Here is a 23,081-nt window from a genome sequence, read left to right on the forward strand (position 1 = left end):
TTATTTACACTAATTTTTGATATATTGTTCGAAAATTTTGTTGTTATTGTTGTTGAATTTGATCATGGAAGATTTTGCACTGTTTTGTCATTGGTGCATATAATACAGTATTATTAATCTATAAATGTTGATTGGAGCTTGATTTACTGATAAATTGGATTGGTTTTGCTTTAATCTTATATTGATGTTTAAATTTGTTGGTTTGCTTGATAGTATATTGCAGTATGTGTAAATTTGGGGTTTGTTTTGATTATTATTATGTTTAAGCTAAGATGGGACTCTTTCGATTTTGATTACATTGCTTTTTAGAGGAGAAGAAAGAATTTGGAAAAGGAGAAATGTAGTATTGCTGAATTTTATTCAGCTTTATGTCTATATACAAGTATATAGTCCCTCTTGTGAATGGGGATTAGAGACTATTTCTCGATTTGTGTGGCTGTGTGCTGGAAAAGTTTGGGATGCGAATGCATTCGGAGTCTTTGGATTAATTGATGATGTTTCTGAGTGCGATTGGAGTCTTTGGACTTGTTGGGTTGTTGATTATCTTGCTGGTTGTATAAACTGTGGTTGGAATGGCCGAATGGGAATGGACAAGAGTGGATTTCTTGAATCGATTAAATTAGTTCAGCTCCTTCTGCAGTATGTTATGAGTCTAGGTTTGCATTAATAGTAGTATTAGGCTATTAGCTAATTTGGACTGGATTCGTGAGAAAATTTTTATGGAGGATTTGCCTGTAATGACGAATTTGGTATGCCAGAGCATTTGCATCAAAGTTTTATGTCCTGCTGTTGTTAAGCTGCTTATTTTTTTAGTAATACTATATCAGATTTGGTTCTTCAGGAGATTGCTTAGCTTCCTGAAACTCTTTCTCTTAAGAAATGGTTACTGAATACCAAGTATACTGTCAGACTTTTTTTTGTCAGTCGCGAATTAAATTGCCATTATTTCCTAGCGTTACCACTAAGATATGCTATGATAAATTCTCAGTATTCAAGTTGGAAATAATCTTAGTTTGTTGCTTGGGCCACTCCTTTGCAATCTGATAAGTTGCTGGCCTTACTGCTAACCCATCTGTATCTGCTAATTCAGTTCCTGTCTAAGGCAAAGTTGCCACAAACTGGGATTCCACTCTAGAATGAGATTCTACCTTACTCTGTTTCATTGATGCATCTTCTGATGCCAGCCACAAAAAGTGGACCGACGTCCTTCAACCTGCTCGAAAAAGACTGATTAGAATCCCTCGCCTTTGTTGCAACATAACCGTGTCTTACCCATAGACTGAATTTCACTCTTCGGTAGGTCTTGACTGTGCCAGTTGTGCACACCATATCTTGCCTGAAGAAAATTTCATTTGGAACAAAATGCCCCACAGTATTACGAGGTTGCCTTGAAGTACTTTCCTCTCAATTGGTCCTCATTCGATTTCGGAAAATTTTATTCAGGGTATCAATAACCCATTCCTGCAGGGGAGTGATTGTAATGGCAATTGAACTAATCCCTAGATGACTCAACCTCCACACAACACTTGTGAGCCTTGCAATTCCTAGAAGTAAAATCCAACCTGATTTGGATTCTGCCTTTCCTAAGGTTGGATTTCATAACAATAGCATTGTTGATTAGGCCTCCAAACAAACAACTCTCATTTATGATTTCTGCATAGCTTTAAAAGCCCAGAAATATTTTCCTTAACTTTATACTTATCAAGTGCACTTCACTTCAATAAGCCCAACTAATTTTTACAGAATTCTTTTTCACTTGTTATCAATGCACCTCTCTTCAATAAGTCCGGACATAAGGTATAGGGAAATCTCTATGGCCATGGTGCGCCTTGAGCCTTTTTATACTAGTATTAGATTTCAGTCATTTCGCATAGTACTCTTGACATGCTGTATCTCCAGCTCCACGAGTCTGCCCTTTCCACGAATGAGAAGTCGGAGTCTAGAGTATGAACAACAGTAACTCATTCAATAAAAGTTCTAATCAAAGAATCAACAATCGTTTCTGCTTTTACATTTCTTTTTAAAGCAGCTTTCGGCCAAAGTAAAAACACAGTTGCTTCACACACTATCTTCAGAAATCTGATGGTCTTGCAAGAATAGAAAGAATTCTTATACTCTGTTGTATTACACATTACTCTTGGCTTTAGGCTTTTAGCAATGTTTTTCATCTGAGCTCATTAATTTGCTTTCTTTAAACTAGGTACATTTCTGATCTTCACACAATACTGTCTATGGTCTGGTAATGAACTGCCTAACTACATGAGTGTCTTACTTATCTATTGTATTGCAGCAGATGATCGCAGTGTAATGAATTAGGAACTATTCGAATAACATATTATCGCCCAAGGAGAGAACTCTTTTTAGAGGCTAAGGGAGTGTTGATCGTGTAGCATATCTTGCAAAATGTTAGGGCTAATCACATTAAAAAGGGCTAGCTTAGAACATTCATATCAGATAACAGCAATATTTGTCAGTGAAGCAACAAGGCAAAATTTTTAGCTTTGCCAAGTTGTTTAGGACTTTAGGTGACAGCAACTCAGTATACTCATAAAATGCAGCAGGCTTCCGGATTTTTCTTTTGTGTTAAATTTATCAACACAAAGACGGACACATACTAGGTATGAGGTATGTAATCGAAATACTACCTCCGTTTCTTATTATGTGCAACAAAGGAGTATTATTTGTAAGACATAAAATATTCCTCTGTTGCACATAATAAGAAACAGAGATAGTATACAAACAAGAAATGACACTCGTCGAGTGGTTTAGCATGCCATCTCAGCTCTAGTGTTACAAAGATTGAAGTTCATCATCGTATATGTCATCGAGGCAATACACCACTAACCCCAGGTCTCTAACAACCCGAAATAGGTAGGTGCTTACGCGTTACACCCTTACACCCCCACAAATTTGTGATTGACATACATCGGGCCAAAGGGCTCAAGAAGGTGGTCATCATTACGTCAAGATCAATGGAATAGTATACGTAACGTGGTCATACTATAAAATTTGTCCCAAAATAAACAACATATCATAAATTTGAGGAAGATATAAACTGAAGTATCTCAACCATACAAGAACCTGGATATTAGTTGAAGATATTAGAGGGTGGGATTGTACCAAAATCTATTACTTGTAATAATAAACTGTCGCTATTTACTTTATCAATTATGTCGGACTCTAAAAAGACCTCTCACCGAAAGCTTTAATAAGCACATGTCTTTGACCCTTTTCTAATATCACTATCACATTTTTATTACTTAATTTTAGTGATAATACAATTTTATAACTTATTTTCTTGACAAAATTCTGGATGCTTATAGAATATCTCAATTGAAATTCAATCCAAGTCTTGTAAGATGGCCTACAAATCTTTTTTTTTTTTTTTTTTTTTTTTTTTTTTTGGGTCCAATTATATAATAACACAGCTTTGTAACTTTGTAGTATTAGTTTAAGCATGTTTTCTACAAAAGATTAAGGGTCGCCATTTGTTAGATAAATGTTTAATGAAGGTTGTTGCCAATATGTAACGTACGTGCATATGCTTCTATAATAATTTAACTTGAAACGTTTAACGTAGTTTTATGACTTTTGACTACCATAATTTTTTAAAATAGTTAAAATAGATAGGTGAGATTATTTGTTTTTAGATTTTTTTTAGGGTAATGCTATACATAGCCTTTAGGGCTATATATAAGCATTAAAAACACTCTTGAAAATTGTATAAATTAGGAATTCATGACAAAAACACGCATAGATCAGTGTAATTAGTGTGATTTTGTCATGATTTTCTAAATTTAAACAGTTTTCAAGAGTATTTTTAATGCTTATATGTAGCCCCAAGGACAATCTATACCATAATTTTTTTAAATAGATGGCTGATATTATTTGTTTTTAAATTTATTTTTAATAAGTAATTTCAATTAAAAATTAATTTTTATATTTTATTAATTTGTATATTCAAACAAACAAGGACAATCTATACCCGTTACTCCAAAATTATATAAAAAATGTTGGCTAGATCACTAAGGTCCAAAACTATGATTAGGATTTACATTAGTATAAGAATATACATTAATTTAATCACAAAACCCCAAAAAATTGAATAAGAAATACCCTTGTAACAAAATACGGAGTAGTATTACAAAATTACAATTTGTAGACTATCCTCCTAGAAGTTGTGGAAGATTGTGAAAAGCTAAAGTTGAGGATTCTTGTCTAGTGCAAGTTTAATTGGGAGATGAGTTTTTAAGGTATTCTGTTTGTCATTTGACACGTGACTTTTTTACTTAGGGATATGGACTTTACGGTTTCTATTTGACACGTTTCACTAATTGCTTCTAAGTTTTTCTGCGCTTATCTTATTGACTTTTTGTGGTCATATTGGTCTACATTCAAGTTATTCTATTGTTAGTCTTGCTTCATCTAAAAACTTCTCAATCGTATACATTGCTTGTATTATAGCTGGTTCGAATAGGAGTAATCAAACAACCATACCAGATTAGATAAGACCAAATCAGACCAGATCAGATAAGTAAAAATAAGGTGAATCAAACAAGGCTTAACACCATAAAAGCTAACTGGTTTAATTGATTAAAATTAGAGAAATATTTGTGCTTATAGTTAGAGAGATTTTTATAATACAATACGTTCTTTTAGACTTTTAACATTGATATTTCAAAATGGTGCATAAATGTTCTACTAATTCTTCAAAGTTTACACTAATAGCAAGTAAGAGAGAATATTTTGACTCGTAGTAAGACTATTCAAGTTCGTTATTTACATGGAATTTCTTGATTGGTTCTATTGACTACTTCGAATTAATTGTGATCTTTTATTGGCATTTTTTTTGGTCATTCAATTCATGTGCACGGAAATATGGACTCCTATTAAGTCAACTATTTTTAAGGTATGCATGCATAAATAAACGTTGAAGTAATTTTTCTAAACTTCATTTCCTCGTATATACAGAGTATTTGTATGGAACAGAACCAATTCATTAGTCTTCCAAGATAGATGACTCTCTATTCAAAAACTCCTATTCTTAAGAAATTACTTAAAGGCTTACCAACATCAAGTTAAATACAATTTTAAAAGGGTATTAGGTGAGTCTATTTCACCGTAGGTCCATCCACGACTTAATACTAAAAATTCAAAAACTAATATGTTTAAAAATTTGTACTTCCTCAATTTTTGTGGCTAACATATTTCATTTTCGATGTTTGCCAACGTAGCTATTTCAATGATTAATAATTGTGTCAAAACATGTCAACTAAAAAAGCGTACAGATGAATTATAAAATCTCAAAATTTAAGATGTTTAAAAACTTATACTTTGTATAAAATGTACAATAACTAAAATCCGTCATATTATAAATCCGAACTCACACAATACTCTCTCATATAATATATAGCCTCTGGCCAAAAAATAATGTTAGTCGTCATAGAATAAGGAAGATAATTTATAAGAGGAGAATTAAAAGGTGTTATTTCAAGTTGGGATAGTAATGTTTTGTTGTAAATAATATTGTACATCAAAAGTTGGAAAAGTGATTGGGCATTGTCGATGCAAGTATAGTAGTATAGTACCATACTACCACTTGTATCCCAACAATATAATGCGGATGCTTTGTTCCAACAATGGTTGTGTTTAGATAGGAATAGGAATGGAGGATCACTTTTTATTAATAAAAAATGTTTCGTTAAAGTGAGCATAAAAGATGATGATATGTTTTTCTTTTTTTTTTTTAAGGCACAAAGTATGGCAAAATATGATTTATTCAAACTTTTATAATGTCAGTATAAAAAATACATGTATGTGTATTATACTATAAAATATCGTGTAAAAATACATATATATGTATTACACTGTAAAATATCGTGTAACATGCTATGTTGTAGCTGTAGCCCATTACGCTCAAATGTACCAAAAGCAAACTCGATCTTTTTACTAAATAGATCGAAAAGTTTCTTGTTTTGTTTGAGAAAAAACTACTCTTAACTTTGGTGCTTCTTTCATTCCTTTTCTCGAAACAAAATAATTGACACACATTATAAGATAAACTATTTTAATAAAAATATTAAATAAATCCTTTAAGCTACCACATTTGAATGGACAATATATATATATACACACAATAATTATTTTGATGCAGAAAAGATGCTAACATCATTTATCATTATATTCAGTAAGAGAATGCCAATGAGATTGAACTATGTATATACATTTGATATTTCGACCAATGAAAATAAATTATTAAAGACAGAAAAAGTCTTCTAGCAAATTAAAGATTGGAAAGAGCCTTTTTAATTACATTATTATATGTATATAGAAATAAAATGTGGTGGGCGAGCTATCATGATATTACTTAGTGGAGAAGCGATTGATTTATGGAGTCTAAGACTTGAGCAATCAACTTCATACACAAGATTATAGTGGAACAATAATGTGCTTTTTCCCAAGTGTCAATAATGTACGTGTTCATACAATAAAATGAGAAATAAGAGTTTAGAATGGTATGTAGCTAGATTGGCAAGATGGCTTCATGCCTTCATATGATCGATAAGGGTGTGATCGGTCAATTAATTATCGAGTATTCGTAGGTTAATTTGTGAAGTTTGATAATAACAAATTAAACTATCGAATATATATACAAAACATGATTATTAAGTAAAATTTAATAGGAATTAAATTAACTAACAAGTACTCTACAATCCTACATACGTTCATATGTGCATCATATATTCAACTAAGGAGCAATATTAAGCTAGATTATTGTTATACTTTGGAAAATCACTTTAAAATGACAAACTTTATTCTAACACAAATAAATTAATTAATTTAAAAAATTCAACCATGGAGCAGCTGAAGTTATTAGTGAGTTGTTCAAGGCTAGAAAAAACTCCACTATATTCACAGGCATTGACCTATAAATGTAGTTGCAATAGAAATAGGCCAACATTATTTTCATATCCAATCAATGCTTTGGATAGGCCCCAACCAAGATGCATTGGATAACATGTGGACCTACTCTATTTGTTGGTTTCATAATACTATCTCTATGTCAGAATTCAATTGCTCTGTATTTTCGGTAAATTTGTGATAAGGAGTACAATTTGTAGGTAATTATTGACTATAAAACTCGTATTTTTCATTTTAAAAATAATATTATACTCACAATGAAAAATGACAAGAATAAAATTTGTAGAATATAGGAAAATAAATTTTATGGTTAAATGGTACTTCATATAAACTCTCATCAATAATTAATTATCATAACTAATTCAAATAAAAATTTGTATGAATTTATCATCTAATGAACGCAAATAATTCTTAAGACAAGTTGTAAAAGTTTATAAATTGATAGCTTATCAACATAATGTACTTCCCCGTAAAAAAAATAAAATAAAAAAATAAAATGTACTTCATATATTTGTAATCATACTTCATATATTTATAATTATAGTTAAGGCCTATTCAATTCAGCTTAATTTCAATTTAATTCAAATCAGTAAATATAAACTGGTCATTGGTATGAAAATTAAAGTCAAGGAGTGTCCCTAACCCTTGCGTAATTTTCATAATTCACCCTACATTATACTCTTCGATCTTAAGGTGTGTCTTAAATTAGAAGAAATAATCGTTTCAAGAAATATATTGATGATTTTGTAAAAACAAATCTAAAGAATAATAAATGATCGATCACAAGATATCCAAAAGTATCATGATAATTGAAATCTTGTACATGGCAAACACATATACTTTTATATTATAATATCATAAAGAAATGATTACTTTTAATATTTATGAGTTTATATTCACCGTTAAAGTATTAGATTCCATTTGCAATGGAATTGGATCTCTTTCAAGATTCCTAATAATAATACTCCATAAATAATTTTGTCAATATTATTTTGAAAATGAATCGATAATTAATCACAAAAAGGGGATAAAATATTAACAGGGAGTAATAATAATACGAGATGATAGATAACATTATAACAATATAAGAATAGTTCCAAATAGTTAGTGTATTTATCCTTGAAAAAAAAAAAATCCATCCATCCATTTGCCAGCAAACAAAACAAAAAGGATTTGTCAAAAAACCAAGGCACATCACATCCTTACAGTCTGTACATTAACCACCAAAGACAACAAAATAACAAAAAAAATAACGAAACAAAAATATAAATACAAATATAAAAATTAAAAATATAAAGTGAGTTTCAATATCAGAATTAGAACTACATCCCCTTAATTAGCTTAATCATAATTAATTACTCATCATCATTATGATAATAACAATAAAAAACTTATCCATCCAAAATCCTAATAATACCTTTTTTTTTTCTTCAATTTTTTTTGAAACTGAAAATATTTTTCAGATTATTACATTGATTAATTAATGATAATCAAATCCAATAATCCCCATTTAAGCCACCCTGATACTACTATCGCCATTTTTGAACCCTTGCATAACTTGAAACGCAGGGTACCTCGAATTCGCGAGATCCGATGAAGTCATGGAGAGAGAAAGTGACAGTGATAATGACGATGAATCGTTCTGGTTCAGATCGAAATCCACCATTGATTTGCTGCTTGTAGTGCTGCTGTTCGTTGACATAACAACTTTCATTTCATGATCAGTTACTTGAGTAGGAGGAGGAGGTGGTAGATGACTAAACGACGTCGTTAATGGATAGATCGGAGCTCCTGGAGATGAAAATCTCACAGTCGAGATCTCTGAATTCGATGATTGTTGCTGTTGTGGTGATGGTAGTGGAGATGGTGAACCGCCATTGTTGTTGATTTCCTTGATTTGTTTATCGTTTGATTGATTTACAGTGACCTAGTTTAATCCAGAAATTTCAAAATCAAAATCAGAACCTCAATCGAATCAATGAAAAGTGATGTTGATGAATATTATGAAGGAATTAAGAAATAATACCGAATCGGTGGTGATATCGAAGAGGCTAGATCTACGACGGCGACGATTGAGATTATTCCGTCGGAGAAAGTATTTCTGAGCATGACTGGCAACTTGCGTAGGAGTTCGAGTTTTGACGAAGTTTCTAGAAATTCCTCGCCAATCACCTTTACCTACCTTATTCAATCCAAGCAAAAACAGCTTGTGTTCATCTTCCGTCCATGGTACACCTAATCAATCAAAATCAATCGATTCTTCAATCAACAACAACCTAAAAAAATCAATCAAACAAAAACAAAAACAACTTCAATTCATTCTTCAATTTTCTCTCTCATACCTCGTTTCCGTTCACGGCTAACACCACCACCACCAGCAGAAGCGTTATTCACAACGGCTGCATCATCAGCAGAAGCATAACCAGCAGCAGTAGCAGGAGGAACAGCGACGTCGTTTGAGGAAGAAGAATCAAGGCGATGTTCATACTGAGAGAGATTATTCAACGAAACACTCTTCCTCAAGGAATCAACAACAACACGAACACCGAAAAGCATGATCTCGCCGCCAGTAGTCTCCGCTTCCTTGGCCATCTCCGATGAAAAAGTCGTCGCTCGGAGGAGAGAGAAAATGAGAGAGGAGGAGGAGAGAGAAAATGGAGGAAGGTTGTAATGGAGTGAGAAAGTATTGGGAGGGTGAGGTTTTGAAGGAATCTATAGAGAGAGAAATCCGTACGAGGGAAGATTTAATAATAATAATAATGATAATATAAATTGGAGATAAATTAATGGGTTTTTATAAGGTAAAGGATAGAGTGGTTTATAAAGAAGAAATTACTCTACTTGGGAACGAAGAATTGAAGATACATGATAAGATAACTTGGCTGTCAGATATGTTAAAATAATTACTTCCTTCCCATAATCCCATCTCTCTTATTTAAATATAAATAAATAAATAATACTTTTTCATGAATTTTTATGAAGAAAATGGAGTGTTTTTATTCCTAAACTAGGTAAAAATATTACATTGTGAGATACTTTTAGATTTCTTTCTATACAAATTTTCATTATCTTAGAAATAATTAGATTTCTTTCTTAAAAAAAAAAAATTCATTATGTTAGTAATTTTCTTTTTAATTCTTTTAATTTATAATACATTATTCCATATAATTTTTGTCTAGTATGAGTATATATACTCGTAGAGATATGCTCGTAGAGATCATGAGTTATGCGTTCGTTAAAATACGAGTATATTTACTTGTAGGGGTTATGAGTTACACGTAAATAGTCAGCGTAGTTTAGAACCCATGAAGGTTTGTAATAGGGGTGAAAGTGAAGCGGTATAAAACCGAACCGAACCGAAAAACCGAACCGAATAAGGAATGTGGTTCGGTTTTTTGGGAGGGTGGTTCGGTTTCGGTGTCAAAAAATTAAAAAATTCGGTTTTCGGTTCGGTTTCGGTTCGAAAAATTGAAAAACCGAACAAAACCGAACCAAACCGAATTATAAGCCCAACATATAAAACCCCTGGCCCAAAAGTAATTACCCTAGGTATATAAAGAAAAAAATGAAAACCCTAATTCCTCTCTGCCTTTCTCTCAGTCTCTTTCTCCACTCAGTTTCGTCCCCTCCTATCTCCAATTCTCCACATTCACTTTCACCCCTATCTCCGACCACCGTCGACCACCAGGCGACCACCGACCTGCTTCTCTCTCTCTACATTAAGGTATGCTCTGTTTCTCTCTCTCTCTGCGATTTTGTTTTGCTAGTTTGCGATTTTAATTTGCTAGTTTGCGATTTTAATTTGCTACTTGCGATTTTAATTTGCTACTGCATGTTGATTTGTTCTGCTGATGCCTGATTTGCGACTTTAATTGCTGCGATTTTATTTGCGATTGCTACTGCTTTAATTTGCTGCGATTTGTTTGCGATTTTATTTGCTATTTGCTACTGCCTACTGCTTTAATTTGTGAATTGCGAATTTGTGGGAATTAATTTGTGGGAATTTTAGTTTGTGCTAATTTGTGGGAATTAATTAGTTTGCTACTGCTACTGCATGTTCAATTGCTCTGCTACTGCTTTGCTATTGCTCTGCTAGTCTTCTTATGCTGCTGTTTTTTATGTCCTAGGGTAATAGCAACCAATGTGGGTGTCAATGACCAGCCTGAACTCGAACTTGAGACTGACCAATCTAACTGTAACAAAAAAGAAGGTGTAAAAAGGAAGAGGATGAAAGAGCGGTCCCAAAAAAATCGGTTTGGTTCGGTTTTTTATTGTGAAACCGAAATAAATATGGTTTGGTTTGGTTCGGTTTCTTAAGTAAAGTGGTGCGGTGTGGTTTCTAAAATCAAGAAACCGAATTAAGGTGGTTCGGTTTCGGTTTGGGCCAAAAACCAAACCGAACACCGAACTTTCACCCCTAGTTTGTAATGCTTTATTAGCATTGCCTAGATCTTACTATACTTCGTAAAATAATTTTATTTCCTTTCTGATAATGATGAATGATGTATAGCTTAGCTTTGGTAATTAAACATATCTTGATTGATATTTTTTAAAAGATTGATAAGAGTACAAATGAAATATTAATTAGCTGAGATCTTTAAAAATAAAGACATTTTAGAATCAGATAAAATTAATTAAAAAAAACATCAATCAATCGTTTAATCCATATGTTGTAATTTTTTTTATTTTGTTAAAATAAAAATCGATTATCAAACTTTGTTTAACATAAAAATAAAAAAACCATTATATATGGGAAAGCAATTTTTTTTTTCCTCCAAAAGACCTTAAAATCCCGATCATTCTTTTTTTTGTGTGTGTGTGTGTGTTTTTTTTTTTTTACTTTGTTATTTTACAAACACCCGTACCTAACTGCAAATAAAATTCATTGATTTAAAAACGATAATCTAATTTTCTTAGGAAAAAATAATAAATTTTTTTAATTAAATTTTATCTTGATACAAATAATGGAGGTATAGAGGATGTGAAGTAGGGTAGCATGTGGCAGGGGTAGCCAATCAGTTTGTCGATGTTGTGTGGGTACAACACGTGGCTTATAACTGTCGGCTTATCCTTGAAGATTTTTTTATTTATATATAATCTGTTTGTTTGTGTGTTTTGATAAAGAGGTGAGAAGCTTTTAATTAGTCAATATCATGTCACAATCAATTTAGATGAAGAGAGAGAATATTTCACGAGAATGTAAGATTATTTGTTTCCTTATTTTGGCTTCGATTATTAGAACCTACCATCTTTATATACTTCCCTTTTTTCCAACCTTCTATTTAATAAATTTATGCTTCTTCCCTAAGCCAACATTTTTTCTTTCTATACTTTCTTTGGCTTAGGATTTTTTTTTTATTCTAATTATTAATATATTGACTATTTAAACAAGTACTCCGTATAATAAATGACTTACTTGTAAACAAGTACTCCGTATAATATATTGACTATTTAAACAAGTATGATACTAATGTTTTTTTTTTTTTCTGCTTTTATTACTTGTATTACGGGCCTGTTCTTATTGACTGAATTGAGCTGAGCTGAACTGAGTTGAGCTGAGCTGAACTGAGTTGAGCTGAGCTGAACTGAACTGAACTGAAATGAATATTTTAACATGATGACAATTTATTACATATAAAAAGAATGAAGAAAGTAAATGAAATAAAATATTTCTATTAATTTAATATTTAGAAAATACATCGTGAGTGTAAATTAATAATACGAAATTGATAGAGTATATAAATCAATTATATAGTTCAATCAAAATCGATCATGCACTTTAACCAGTAGTTTAAACTTTTTGTTGAATTAATATTGGTCGTCTAGCAAAAACATCTACCTATACGTAGTAAATTTTTATTTTTATTTTTTCTTAACTTGTTGTATAGGTGGGGCCTGGGGGATTAAGGGAGGTGAAATAAAAATAGAGGTGTTGTGGAAATTTTGTTGGTACTTTGGGGAGACCATGGTAAGTGTTATAAATAATTGAAAGATCAACAACATTAGAATGATAGAGTAGAATTATAAAAGGAAAAGTTTGAAAGTTTTGAGGGATAGAAAGAGTGGTGTTAGATTTGAGTTGTCACTTTGTAAATGGCGATTGCATACAAATGATGGTTTATTTGAGGTGATGATTTTTTTAGATTGTGATAAAGGTGACAAGTAAGAGCTTAGTAGTACTAGTTAGTAGTAGTCGGGCTCCGCCCCATAATAGGGAAAGTTGGGGGTAAATGGTGGTCCTTGTGATTACTCGTGTTTTAGTTGTCTCTATTTCTGTACATAAAATAAGTGAACATGCATAAGTTAGGGTTAACGCTTAATATAATTAAAGGTCAGATCATTAAGCTTAATTGACATGTATAAGCTAATGCGTACTTTTTTATTTTTTATTCACTTTTTATTTTTTAACTATTATATCATTGGGAAAAATCATAGTTGGACCAGACAGTACGTCTATTATTCCAGGTATTCTTTGAATTATATTTAGTATATGGTTATACTCCATAAGTGTCTCATGTATATTGAAGTTGTGACATATTAGTTATGCATTGCTATTTCAATACAAAAGGGTTGAGGATCAAACCTTAATCCTCCTAACATTTTGACTAGCATTTTGGCCAAGACTCACTATTGCACCTCCATGCAATAACGAACATACTTAATACTTAATTACGAATTGAAGTATGTTATTTGTGTTCATATCTGATAACTTGTTAACACCTATTATTGATTATAGCTACATTTTGAGCCACCAAAAAGTATGTCATCATGCAAAACTTGAATCATACTATTACATTAGACACTTTGCGCCCCGTTGACTATAGATTTTCTATTATAATATACTCGTAAGTCGTAACTAGCATTTACATCAACCACAGTCTACAGGATACTCCATAGAATGATATTTTTGAAATTTTATTGTCACTTCATTCGTGGCTTGTTGAATTGTGATTCTTGTTTTTAGTCACAACACTTTTATCTAAATTAAAATAATTTCTAACACTTCAAGATTACTATTGCGTTACAACGTAAATAATTAATATATGGTACAAAATATATATTCTCGTGTAACCTCATTGAATTAAGCATCAACTTTTAATACACCCATCGTGTTTTCAAGTGCTTTAATTAAAACCTTTTGCACTAATCAGTTTTGATCAACTTCAATGATTTTCCTATCCCTACCTTATAAAATGTACAAGATTACTCTTATAAATAGTGTGATGTCAATTATATCCTTTAAAATGTGTAATTTCACATGTACCCTCATTAACATGTACAAGTTTTATAAATAGTGTTTTAACAATTATACTACCTAAAATGTTTATTTATTTATTCAGAAATGATAATTACCTCTTTTTTTTTTTTTTTTTTTTTTTTTTTTTTTTTTTTTTTTTATCTCATAAGAATAGTATGTGGACATTCATACCCCAATTAAATATATTTGTATATATATTTTCTCTCATTATGCTGTCAATACCAAAATTTGTGATGTAAGGCCAAAACATGGCGCGCACATGAAAGTGATTCTAAATATGGCTAAATATGGCGCGCACATCACACTCATTAAGTGCCTTATTATACATAAAAATAGATACTCCACAATCATATTAATTACTCATTACAATAGTCTCAATGTTACATATTGATAGTTACATACTCGAATTATAAGATATTTAAATGCTCAAAGGAATGCATTGAAAATGTAAAACAAAGCTAACAAAAACATCATTCAAAGTCAAAAATATAAAAGAAGAGCATATAATTATAGTATTTCAACAAATTTAAAAAACTCCATGAATAGTGTTCAACATCCACCATTCATATTTCCCTCAAAAAAAAAAAAAAAAAAAAAAAAAAATCCACCATTCATATTTGACACATTGTTAGTGCAAATATAAGAATTATGTCAAGATAAAATGATGATTGATGTTAGAATATAGAGGAAGGGAAATCATATGAACCGTAGAGAAAGCATATTCTATTTTTGTCTCAAAGTGGAGTATATAATTTATTAATTTATTAATATTATTCCGTATATGCTAATAAACCAATTTATTTATTTAATTTTATATTAAGGTGGGGTGTTATAATTAATTTGATGATCCGTACTACTTTATTATCTAATCTAATCTTAATTACCATCTTTTGATAGTGGAGGTGCATCTGGAGTTGGAAGATAAGCCTGAGATAAGGTAATTGTGGGACCCCACTATCATTTTCTTCTTTTTGTTAGATGCTGTATTCTCACGCGCCTTTTTTAGTAACTAAAACAACTAGATGCCACATGCATGAATATATATTGATGATTAAATAGTCTTTTGATGGTATTGAATTATCATTTTATCATCTGTGAATGTCATTATATATCCGGGTGTATCGAGATGAATTAGGCCGTATAATGGATAGTATAATGGATATTATGCTATCGTGTAGGTTTTGTTTTGTTGTTTTGATATTTTGGTTGCTTGTTGATGTTGATTGGTTGGTGGGTTATATACAAACTAATAGATTGTTTTTTTTTTTTTTTTATATTTAAATTGTCATATTTTATTAGCATCAATTATGATATATAAAAAGTATATAGTATTCAATCATAAAACAAAGATACATTAAAGTAATTAATACTCCATATTTCTTAGTATTAATTCAAAAGTAAATATATAATCATGCAGCTCTCTATACTAAACATTTTTCACTTTTTAATGAAAAAAAAAACACAATCTATTACTCCGTAATTTGTAAAAGAAAAACACTTTCTCTATACTTATTAAAAGAAAAAAAAAAAAAAAAAAAAAAAAAAAAAAAAAAAAAAAAACTTTCATTAGAACTTATTTTAATCGATTAAAAATTTAAAAGAGAAAAGAATTATTAAAGTAAAAATATTGGAAACTAGTCTAAATTTAAAAATAAAATATTACTTGTATGAAATTGCCAATACTACGCACTGGTTAATTATTGAATTTTATTTTATATTTATATACGAAGCTCAATCTACAAACTTTTATTTTAGCTACTTGTATCACTTTAGGTTTTTTTTTTTTTTTTTTTTGTTTTTTTTTTTTTTAAAAAAAGATTCTAACTATACATAGACTCATGGAGTATACTTCATATTATTCAAAAGGTAAAGTCGTGAGGAAACAACTCTTCTTTCAAACATATCTTATCGTATCTAATAGTACAAAATGTTATAAATTATGTATTACATTGGTGGAAACTAAACTCCATATGGTTATGACTTTGATGGGCAAATTTAGCAATCCAATAAGCAAACTTATTACTCTTTAGATTTGTGAATTGTGATATGTATGTATAAATGTTGTGCCTTTTGACTTTTTAAGTGAGCTACACAACAAAACTAGCATTATTGCATGTTAGAATTTACCATTAGTCCTTCTTTCATTCTTTACTATTTGAAAGTGACATTTTTTTTGGAGTTACTTTTAATCATCCTTTTTCATATTTCTTTTTCACAAATTATTTGACATGTGATTAATATTTCAACAGTTTCACCTTTTTAATTAATCTTTCTTTTTATTGGACACCTCAACTTAATAAGTCATTAAAGTATGTTTAGTTCACCTTGTTAATCAAATAATCAACAATAATGTTACATATGTAAGCCCAATAAATTAAAGAATTTTTTTGTCACCTACTACTATTTATTTGACTTTTTATATTATGATCAGAAAAGATTTTTGCTTTGGTAAGAAGGAAAACATCCTGTACAGATTTCAGATCCTTTTCTAGCTCCTGTAATGAATAAAGGGCACCACAAATATAATAATGAAAATGATTTGTGCACCAAAAAAAAAAACTGATTAAAACTTGGCTATTATAAGAGATATTAAAGTAGAGCATAATAACATTAAAAAAAATGAAATAAAATATGTAGTATTTGTTAATTACATGTATGAACGAAGTTGAATTAATCATCTCATATATCCAACCTAGTTAGTTCACATTTATAGGGATGACATGCGACAATTCGGATCAGATTCAGATCAGGTTGATTTGAGTTGTACTAAAAATTTATCTAAAAATCTAAAATAGTGTTAACTTAATACAAGTTAAGTATTAGTACAAAATATGATATATGAATCAAGTAGAATTTGGTTTGATTAGGCTCGGATCAAGTCAAATTCTCTCAGTAAATATAAATCGAATTTAGGTTGTGTTATCGGGTCGGATAAAGGATTATCACCTCTACCCGTCCGTGTATGTTCTTGCTCAAGTTGTTAATCAATTTACTTACATTGCGAGTTTGCGACTTGGTCAAAACCATAAAAAATGATTCTCTTGTAACCTTATTGAGCTATTTTACTCCTTAGGCCGTTAGGCGCCTCTTTGAATTGCCTTGTATTGCTAGATCAACCTAGTTTCAAGTGTTAAAAAGTCCCTACCAATGATACATATTAAGTAGGTGTTACACATTTTGACCATATATGGCATTGATCATGATCATATATATTATATGTGAGATGAAGAATGAGGACTTCCTTTATGTAAAATAAAATTGATGATAAGCTAAAATATGCATAATCATTCAATAATCCTTTGATTAGACCCACTAATTGTGTTTTTTTTGGTAGGGTTGTTTGAGCCTCATAATAGTTGCTTCTTGTCTACCTTTCCCTTTTCTTTTGGGGATGGGTGATTATTGTCAATATAACATATTTTTGGTGTTTACCAAATCCATCTCAGTGTTTGAATAATCGTGCTTATCTAACATATTTGCATATTATATTGTCCCCACCATGCTAATTAATTAGAGTACCATCTATATATATTGGTCCACTAATTTCACTTCCATTTATATGCTATTTTAGGAAACTAAATCAACGCATGATCTTTTGCTCACATGGTTGAGGTGTAATAAATTACTTGCAAGTTTTTTGGATTTTTTTTTTTTTTTTTTTTTTTTTTTTTGAGTTTTATTATTGTTGTTGCAAATATTTTTTCATTGAGATTAGCGATGTAAACATAATTATTAGGGGATGACAATTAATTAGATCGATTATAGTAATATAGTGTTTAATCCTTATAAATATATACTTTTTAATTAGTATAGGCTACCATGCAAACAAATTTCAAACCATCATGAGCCTCTCAAATAAATGAGCTATACTAAAAAGTAATAATCATTTTGTTCTAATCCATAAAATGTTGTTCACCCTAAGTCCCTAAGTATAATTAAAAGGCCTCCTAATTGCATGTTTTGTTGTTTAGAAGAAAAAGAAAATATATTTTACAACAATTGTACGTGGTAAATTGATGAATATGATGAATCGAATGACTAAGTACATACCATGATACCCATACCTAGGCATATTCTTCATTCTCAGAAGGACAATTTTGTCATTGTAAAATTTGTAACAACTAACAACATGATGGATATAACCTACTGTATGATTTGTGGATTACTTTAATTAACTAGCTTAGAAACAAACCCTACTTCATTAGATAACCATCAGATTTTACAATCAACTTTTTTAATTTGTTAAGATTGCATCCATCTATTTTTGTTATCATTTTATACACTTTCTTGAGTATCAATACTAAATTACTGATAGAGTATAAAACATATACCTTTCTCGGCCTTTTGGCTAAGATCAAGTGTAGTATCTGTTCTTATCAGTTTAATATCTGATATGTGAGTCAACGACTCACAACGATATTAAATTTATTTTTTAAGGGGGAGTGATAGAGTATAAAACATATTCCTGGGCCTCAACCATTAGTTTAAGCTTTTGGTTGAGATGGTCCATTAACATGGTATCGGAGCCAGCGTGACACAAAGGTCACGGGTTCGAATCTCATCCGCCCCTCCTTCAAAGTGGAATTGATTCGCACCAGGTATGGGTGGGCTTGTGTTGCATCCACATTTCAAGCCCAAAGGGCCTTTCATGTGAGGGGGAGTGATAGAGTATAAAACATATTCCTGGGCCTCAACCATTAGTTTAAGCTTTTGGTTGAGATGGTCCATTAACAATTACCACCACATTGGCACATTACAATGCAAATTTACAAGTGATACAATATTAAAATAATAAGTACTCCGTAGTAAATATAGCTGTCAACTAGTTTGATTATTCAAGTTTTAAGAACTATGGTGACTAAAGTAAAACCTAACATCAATTACTTATAATTGTTTCATTATCCTTTTTTTAATTATATGACTATTTATAAACAAAAAAATATCCTCTAACTAAAAATCTAAGAAGATACTCCAAGAGTTGAAATCTATAATTACTATGTATATATTTTACCTCTATACAATTTTTTTAATTCTTTCATTTTCATTCGATAATCGTGCCATTTATTCACATACATGCATGATAGAGTAGTAGCAAAAAAGTCCTTTTGTTATTATAATTGTAATCATTTTTAAATCAATCTCTTTCACCTTTTCACTTAATAACTTCATATAAATTCCATAAACCAAATCAAAGTTGATGAAAGCCTGTAAAGTTATAGCTAAATGCATCCTTGATCACGTAAATAATAATAGTAATTTAAGATTAATATAATTATAATCATAGAAAGCATCTTTTCATGCAAGTTGTAAATACAAATATACGTATATTATAAACATAAATTTTAAGGGTGGTACGGTGTAAGAAATCTGTCTTAAATTAAATAAAAGTATTATAATGTCTTAATTATATAAAGTCACCTATTGATGACTAATTATTCTCCAGGTTATACATTAATTAGATAGAGTAGCCTTTATCTTTCTCTCACAGTTGACTAAAATCTATTCTTCTTGGAAGTTTGAATTGAATTAAGGCTAGATTAAGGTTAAGTAAACAAAGTTAAGCAAAAGCCGAGAATATCTCCTCGTGATTTTGTTCTTTTTGTTTAGTACCACTTGCTTTCTAATTGGCCAAATTAATCCCATAAACCGAGAGTTAACACATGGATGATTAGGATTATGACTTCTACTTAACATTAATATAAAATTAATCAAACATGGGTGCTGATTGATCCAATCAAATGGTTTTTTTTTAATTTTATTATCATTTATAATAGAGAGTTACAAGAGGCAAATGGTCGTCTAGTGCACGCTTAGGGGCGATAGCTTTCGTGTTACTGATGTATATGGAATTTGATTCTAAGTTTTGAGTTTAATTTCCTTTAAAACTTTATACTTTGTAAATGATTGGCATCATGGACAATTTCTCGCTCTTTTTAGGTGGGAGAAAGGGGGGCGGGGTGAATGGTTGTTAACACGTACTAATATATACTATCTTCGTTTCTTTTTAGTTGACACGTATTCCTTTTTAAGAAGTTTTTTTTTTAGTTGACACGTATTACTTTTAGGGTAAATTTTTTACCTTGCATTTACAAGATACCTCACTTGCTTTTTCATTTTCTCTCACTCTCTCTTTACTTCTTAATATATGTGTCTGAATCAAACGCGTCAAATAAATAGAAACACAGGAAGTATATTCCAACACATCCAATTAGATAGAGTGTTTAAAATTTTTTAAGATTATGATGTAGTCTATATTTAATTTTTTCAAATACATACTTAGTACAATTTTACTTAAGTAATTAAGTTGTTGTGAAGCTTAGTTTAAGTTAAGAAGATTTTGGACGATGTTTCACTCTTCCAACTTCCAAGGAAAAGATTGAGAGGATATCTTTCCATCCTTAATTTTATAATTGTACTTTTGATAAAGATAACTTATATGTGTATCTTGAATTTTTATTTATATGCAAACATATATAACAACACTCCAAATTTCTTGTGATCCAAAACATGTATAATTATATTTGGTGTCGTGCACATAAATTCAACACAAATAATGTACAATTTTTTTTGTCTCTTTTACTACGTTTATCATTGTTTTATGAGCTATCACCAATAATATTTTACTCCGTGTTAGATTTAATTTCTCAAAATAATACTCCGTAAATGGTTCACAAATCACAATTATCGAAAGCATAATCCTAGGCACCTATATACTCTTTCGATTATTGACTTGGATCTAGCTAATTACATCCAAATTTTGACAGATATATAAAACAATACCTCGTACATCATAAAGTATGCAATCACCGTTTTTCTATTTCATCATTGTTAACTAACATCATCATTTTCCAACTACTAACATTATTATTGTCATTGTTAAATTCTTAAACTATGTATCATTAATTCATCATACCAATACCCTCTCTCCTTTGTTTGACTCTTTGAAATATACAAAATTACGAAGTGGTTTCATTTTTAAATTTTACTCTATAGTTGGAGATAGAATACAACAAACTCACATGTACAACCTAAAGTATATTTAGGTCCTATGAGCTTTTGTGCAGAGAAAAATAGGTGTTAGCAGAGTAAACTGAGTAAGTAGAGCAGAACAGATTTTAATAGAGCAGAACATATTTCAATAAAGCAAATCAACTTTAAAGAACAAAGCCTTACTTTTTAAAGAGAATGTAATGCCATTGTTAGAAAATATAGAACGCTAAGTATATTAATTTGCAATCTAATCTTTTTAGTTTTACATATATATGAAATTTTTTCCTAAATCGTAAGATATTTAAAAAAAGTTTATTAAAATGTTAAGAACAAAAGAGATAGGAGAGAGTAATGTAATTAGATACTCTAATTTGATTAAATTATACATTTTTAAAAACATATATGGTATAATATGGTTGAATTATTGAAGCATTACAGCATTAGAAAACTACTCGTTATTTTTTAAAGCAATGTTAGCATAATTAATATCACTAGTAAGACAAATAATAGTATAACACTAGTCCGTCGTCAAATTTGGAATCTAGTTCAATTAATGACGTACATAATAGCATTTTCATTATATTAAATGAAAAAGTGTAAATGATACTTCTAGTTGATACAAGTCCATACAACATCCGATTCATGCCTTTGTTTCTATATTTAAAAAAAATGGAGAAAAAGTCACAAATTTCATTGTCACTTTATTATGTATTTTCGTGGGATATATAATGGAGAGTAGGTAAACAATTACTAATATATAAGAGGACAATTACGACAATAACATTTTAACACAACACGATATATTAAAAGAAAATGCAACTACACTAGATAAGTAACACATATAGCTCAACTTATCTTTGACATTGTTACATAAATTTTAAGTACGAGAATTAGTCACCCTTATCGTATTTCACTTTAATACAAATTTAGCAATGTGAAAATCAACATGACTCAAAGCAAAAAGTAACGACATGTTTTTCAAACTGCTTGCTCATGTAGACGTGGCAAAATTAACTCATATGGCCATCCTCATTAACCTATCCAAAACGTGAACTTTTACTTGAAAAAAACATATGGTTTGAGATAGAGTTAAATACCATTACTATGATAATCCATGGCAAAAAAAATGAACAACCAAACATTGGAATGGATGCTACTGAGTAGCATCCATTCTAAAAGGCGCAACTAAGCACCCCCTTAATTGATTGTGACCAAATCCACACTAAACCATTTGGGCAACTGAGCCTATATCGATTCTAACAAGTTTGACGGCCCAAACATAAACTGAATTGAATTGAGCCGAGCTGAATAACTCATTTTGTCCTTTAATTGGGTTATGACTTATCACATATGGGGGCCTGGGTAAGAACGAGAGCAGAGTCCAGGAAAAAAAATGGGGGTTTGATCACCTCTAGTCCAGCAAAAGACGAAAGATAAAATTATTGTCCCGTAATTTGGGTTATGACTTATCACATTTAGCCATTTAGGAACAAGCCACTGAGCAAGATTTCTTGTGAATCTTGTTTATTATTAACAATAAATCATCATAAATAGTTTAGTTTATTTAAGTTTATACATTTGAACCTTCTAATAAGCTTTTCGAGTCAATCTTTTTACGTAGTAATTTAAGTTGTTACCATAAATGAAGCAAGGTGTCTGAACCAGCTAAAGTCTCGGTTAAGCTCTGCTTGAGTGAACTTCAACCTGAGACGTGAGAGAGTAGCTTCCAAGCAAGCTAGGCGCGTGATCAAGTCTAGCTAATATTCCAGTATCTGCAATACAAAATTACAAACCTTTCCATCTCAGGTTTAGAAACATGCTATGATAAAGAGCATTGTGTAAAAAAGAACTTAGCTTTGCTCAAAAAAAAAAAAAAAAAAAAAAGATCTTAGATCCTTGAACGTACAGCTGA

At 30.5% G+C, this 23,081-nt stretch overlaps 1 protein-coding gene and 1 non-coding gene across 2 annotated transcripts; one reads left to right on the plus strand and one right to left on the minus strand.

The window, feature by feature from the left end:
- Positions 1 to 8,199: 8,199 nt before the first annotated feature.
- On the minus strand, positions 8,200 to 9,668 carry LOC145602389 (transcription factor MYB1R1-like). Its single transcript, XM_081658585.1, has 3 exons — positions 9,264 to 9,668; positions 8,948 to 9,156; positions 8,200 to 8,848 (listed from the first exon to the last, which is right to left on the minus strand). The coding sequence occupies exons 1-3, from the start codon at positions 9,511 to 9,513 to the stop codon at positions 8,432 to 8,434; spliced, it is 876 nt and encodes a 291-aa protein (XP_081514711.1). The 5' UTR covers positions 9,514 to 9,668; the 3' UTR covers positions 8,200 to 8,431.
- An 8,838-nt stretch (positions 9,669 to 18,506) lies between these two features.
- On the plus strand, positions 18,507 to 18,694 carry LOC145606761 (U2 spliceosomal RNA). Its single transcript, XR_014105428.1, has one exon. It is a non-coding gene; the product is annotated as a U2 spliceosomal RNA (small nuclear RNA).
- Positions 18,695 to 23,081: the final 4,387 nt, after the last annotated feature.

The sequence above is a fragment of the Chenopodium album genome, chromosome 2, assembly GCF_948465745.1.
Source record: "Chenopodium album chromosome 2, dcCheAlbu1.1, whole genome shotgun sequence".
NCBI lineage: Eukaryota > Viridiplantae > Streptophyta > Magnoliopsida > Caryophyllales > Amaranthaceae > Chenopodium > Chenopodium album.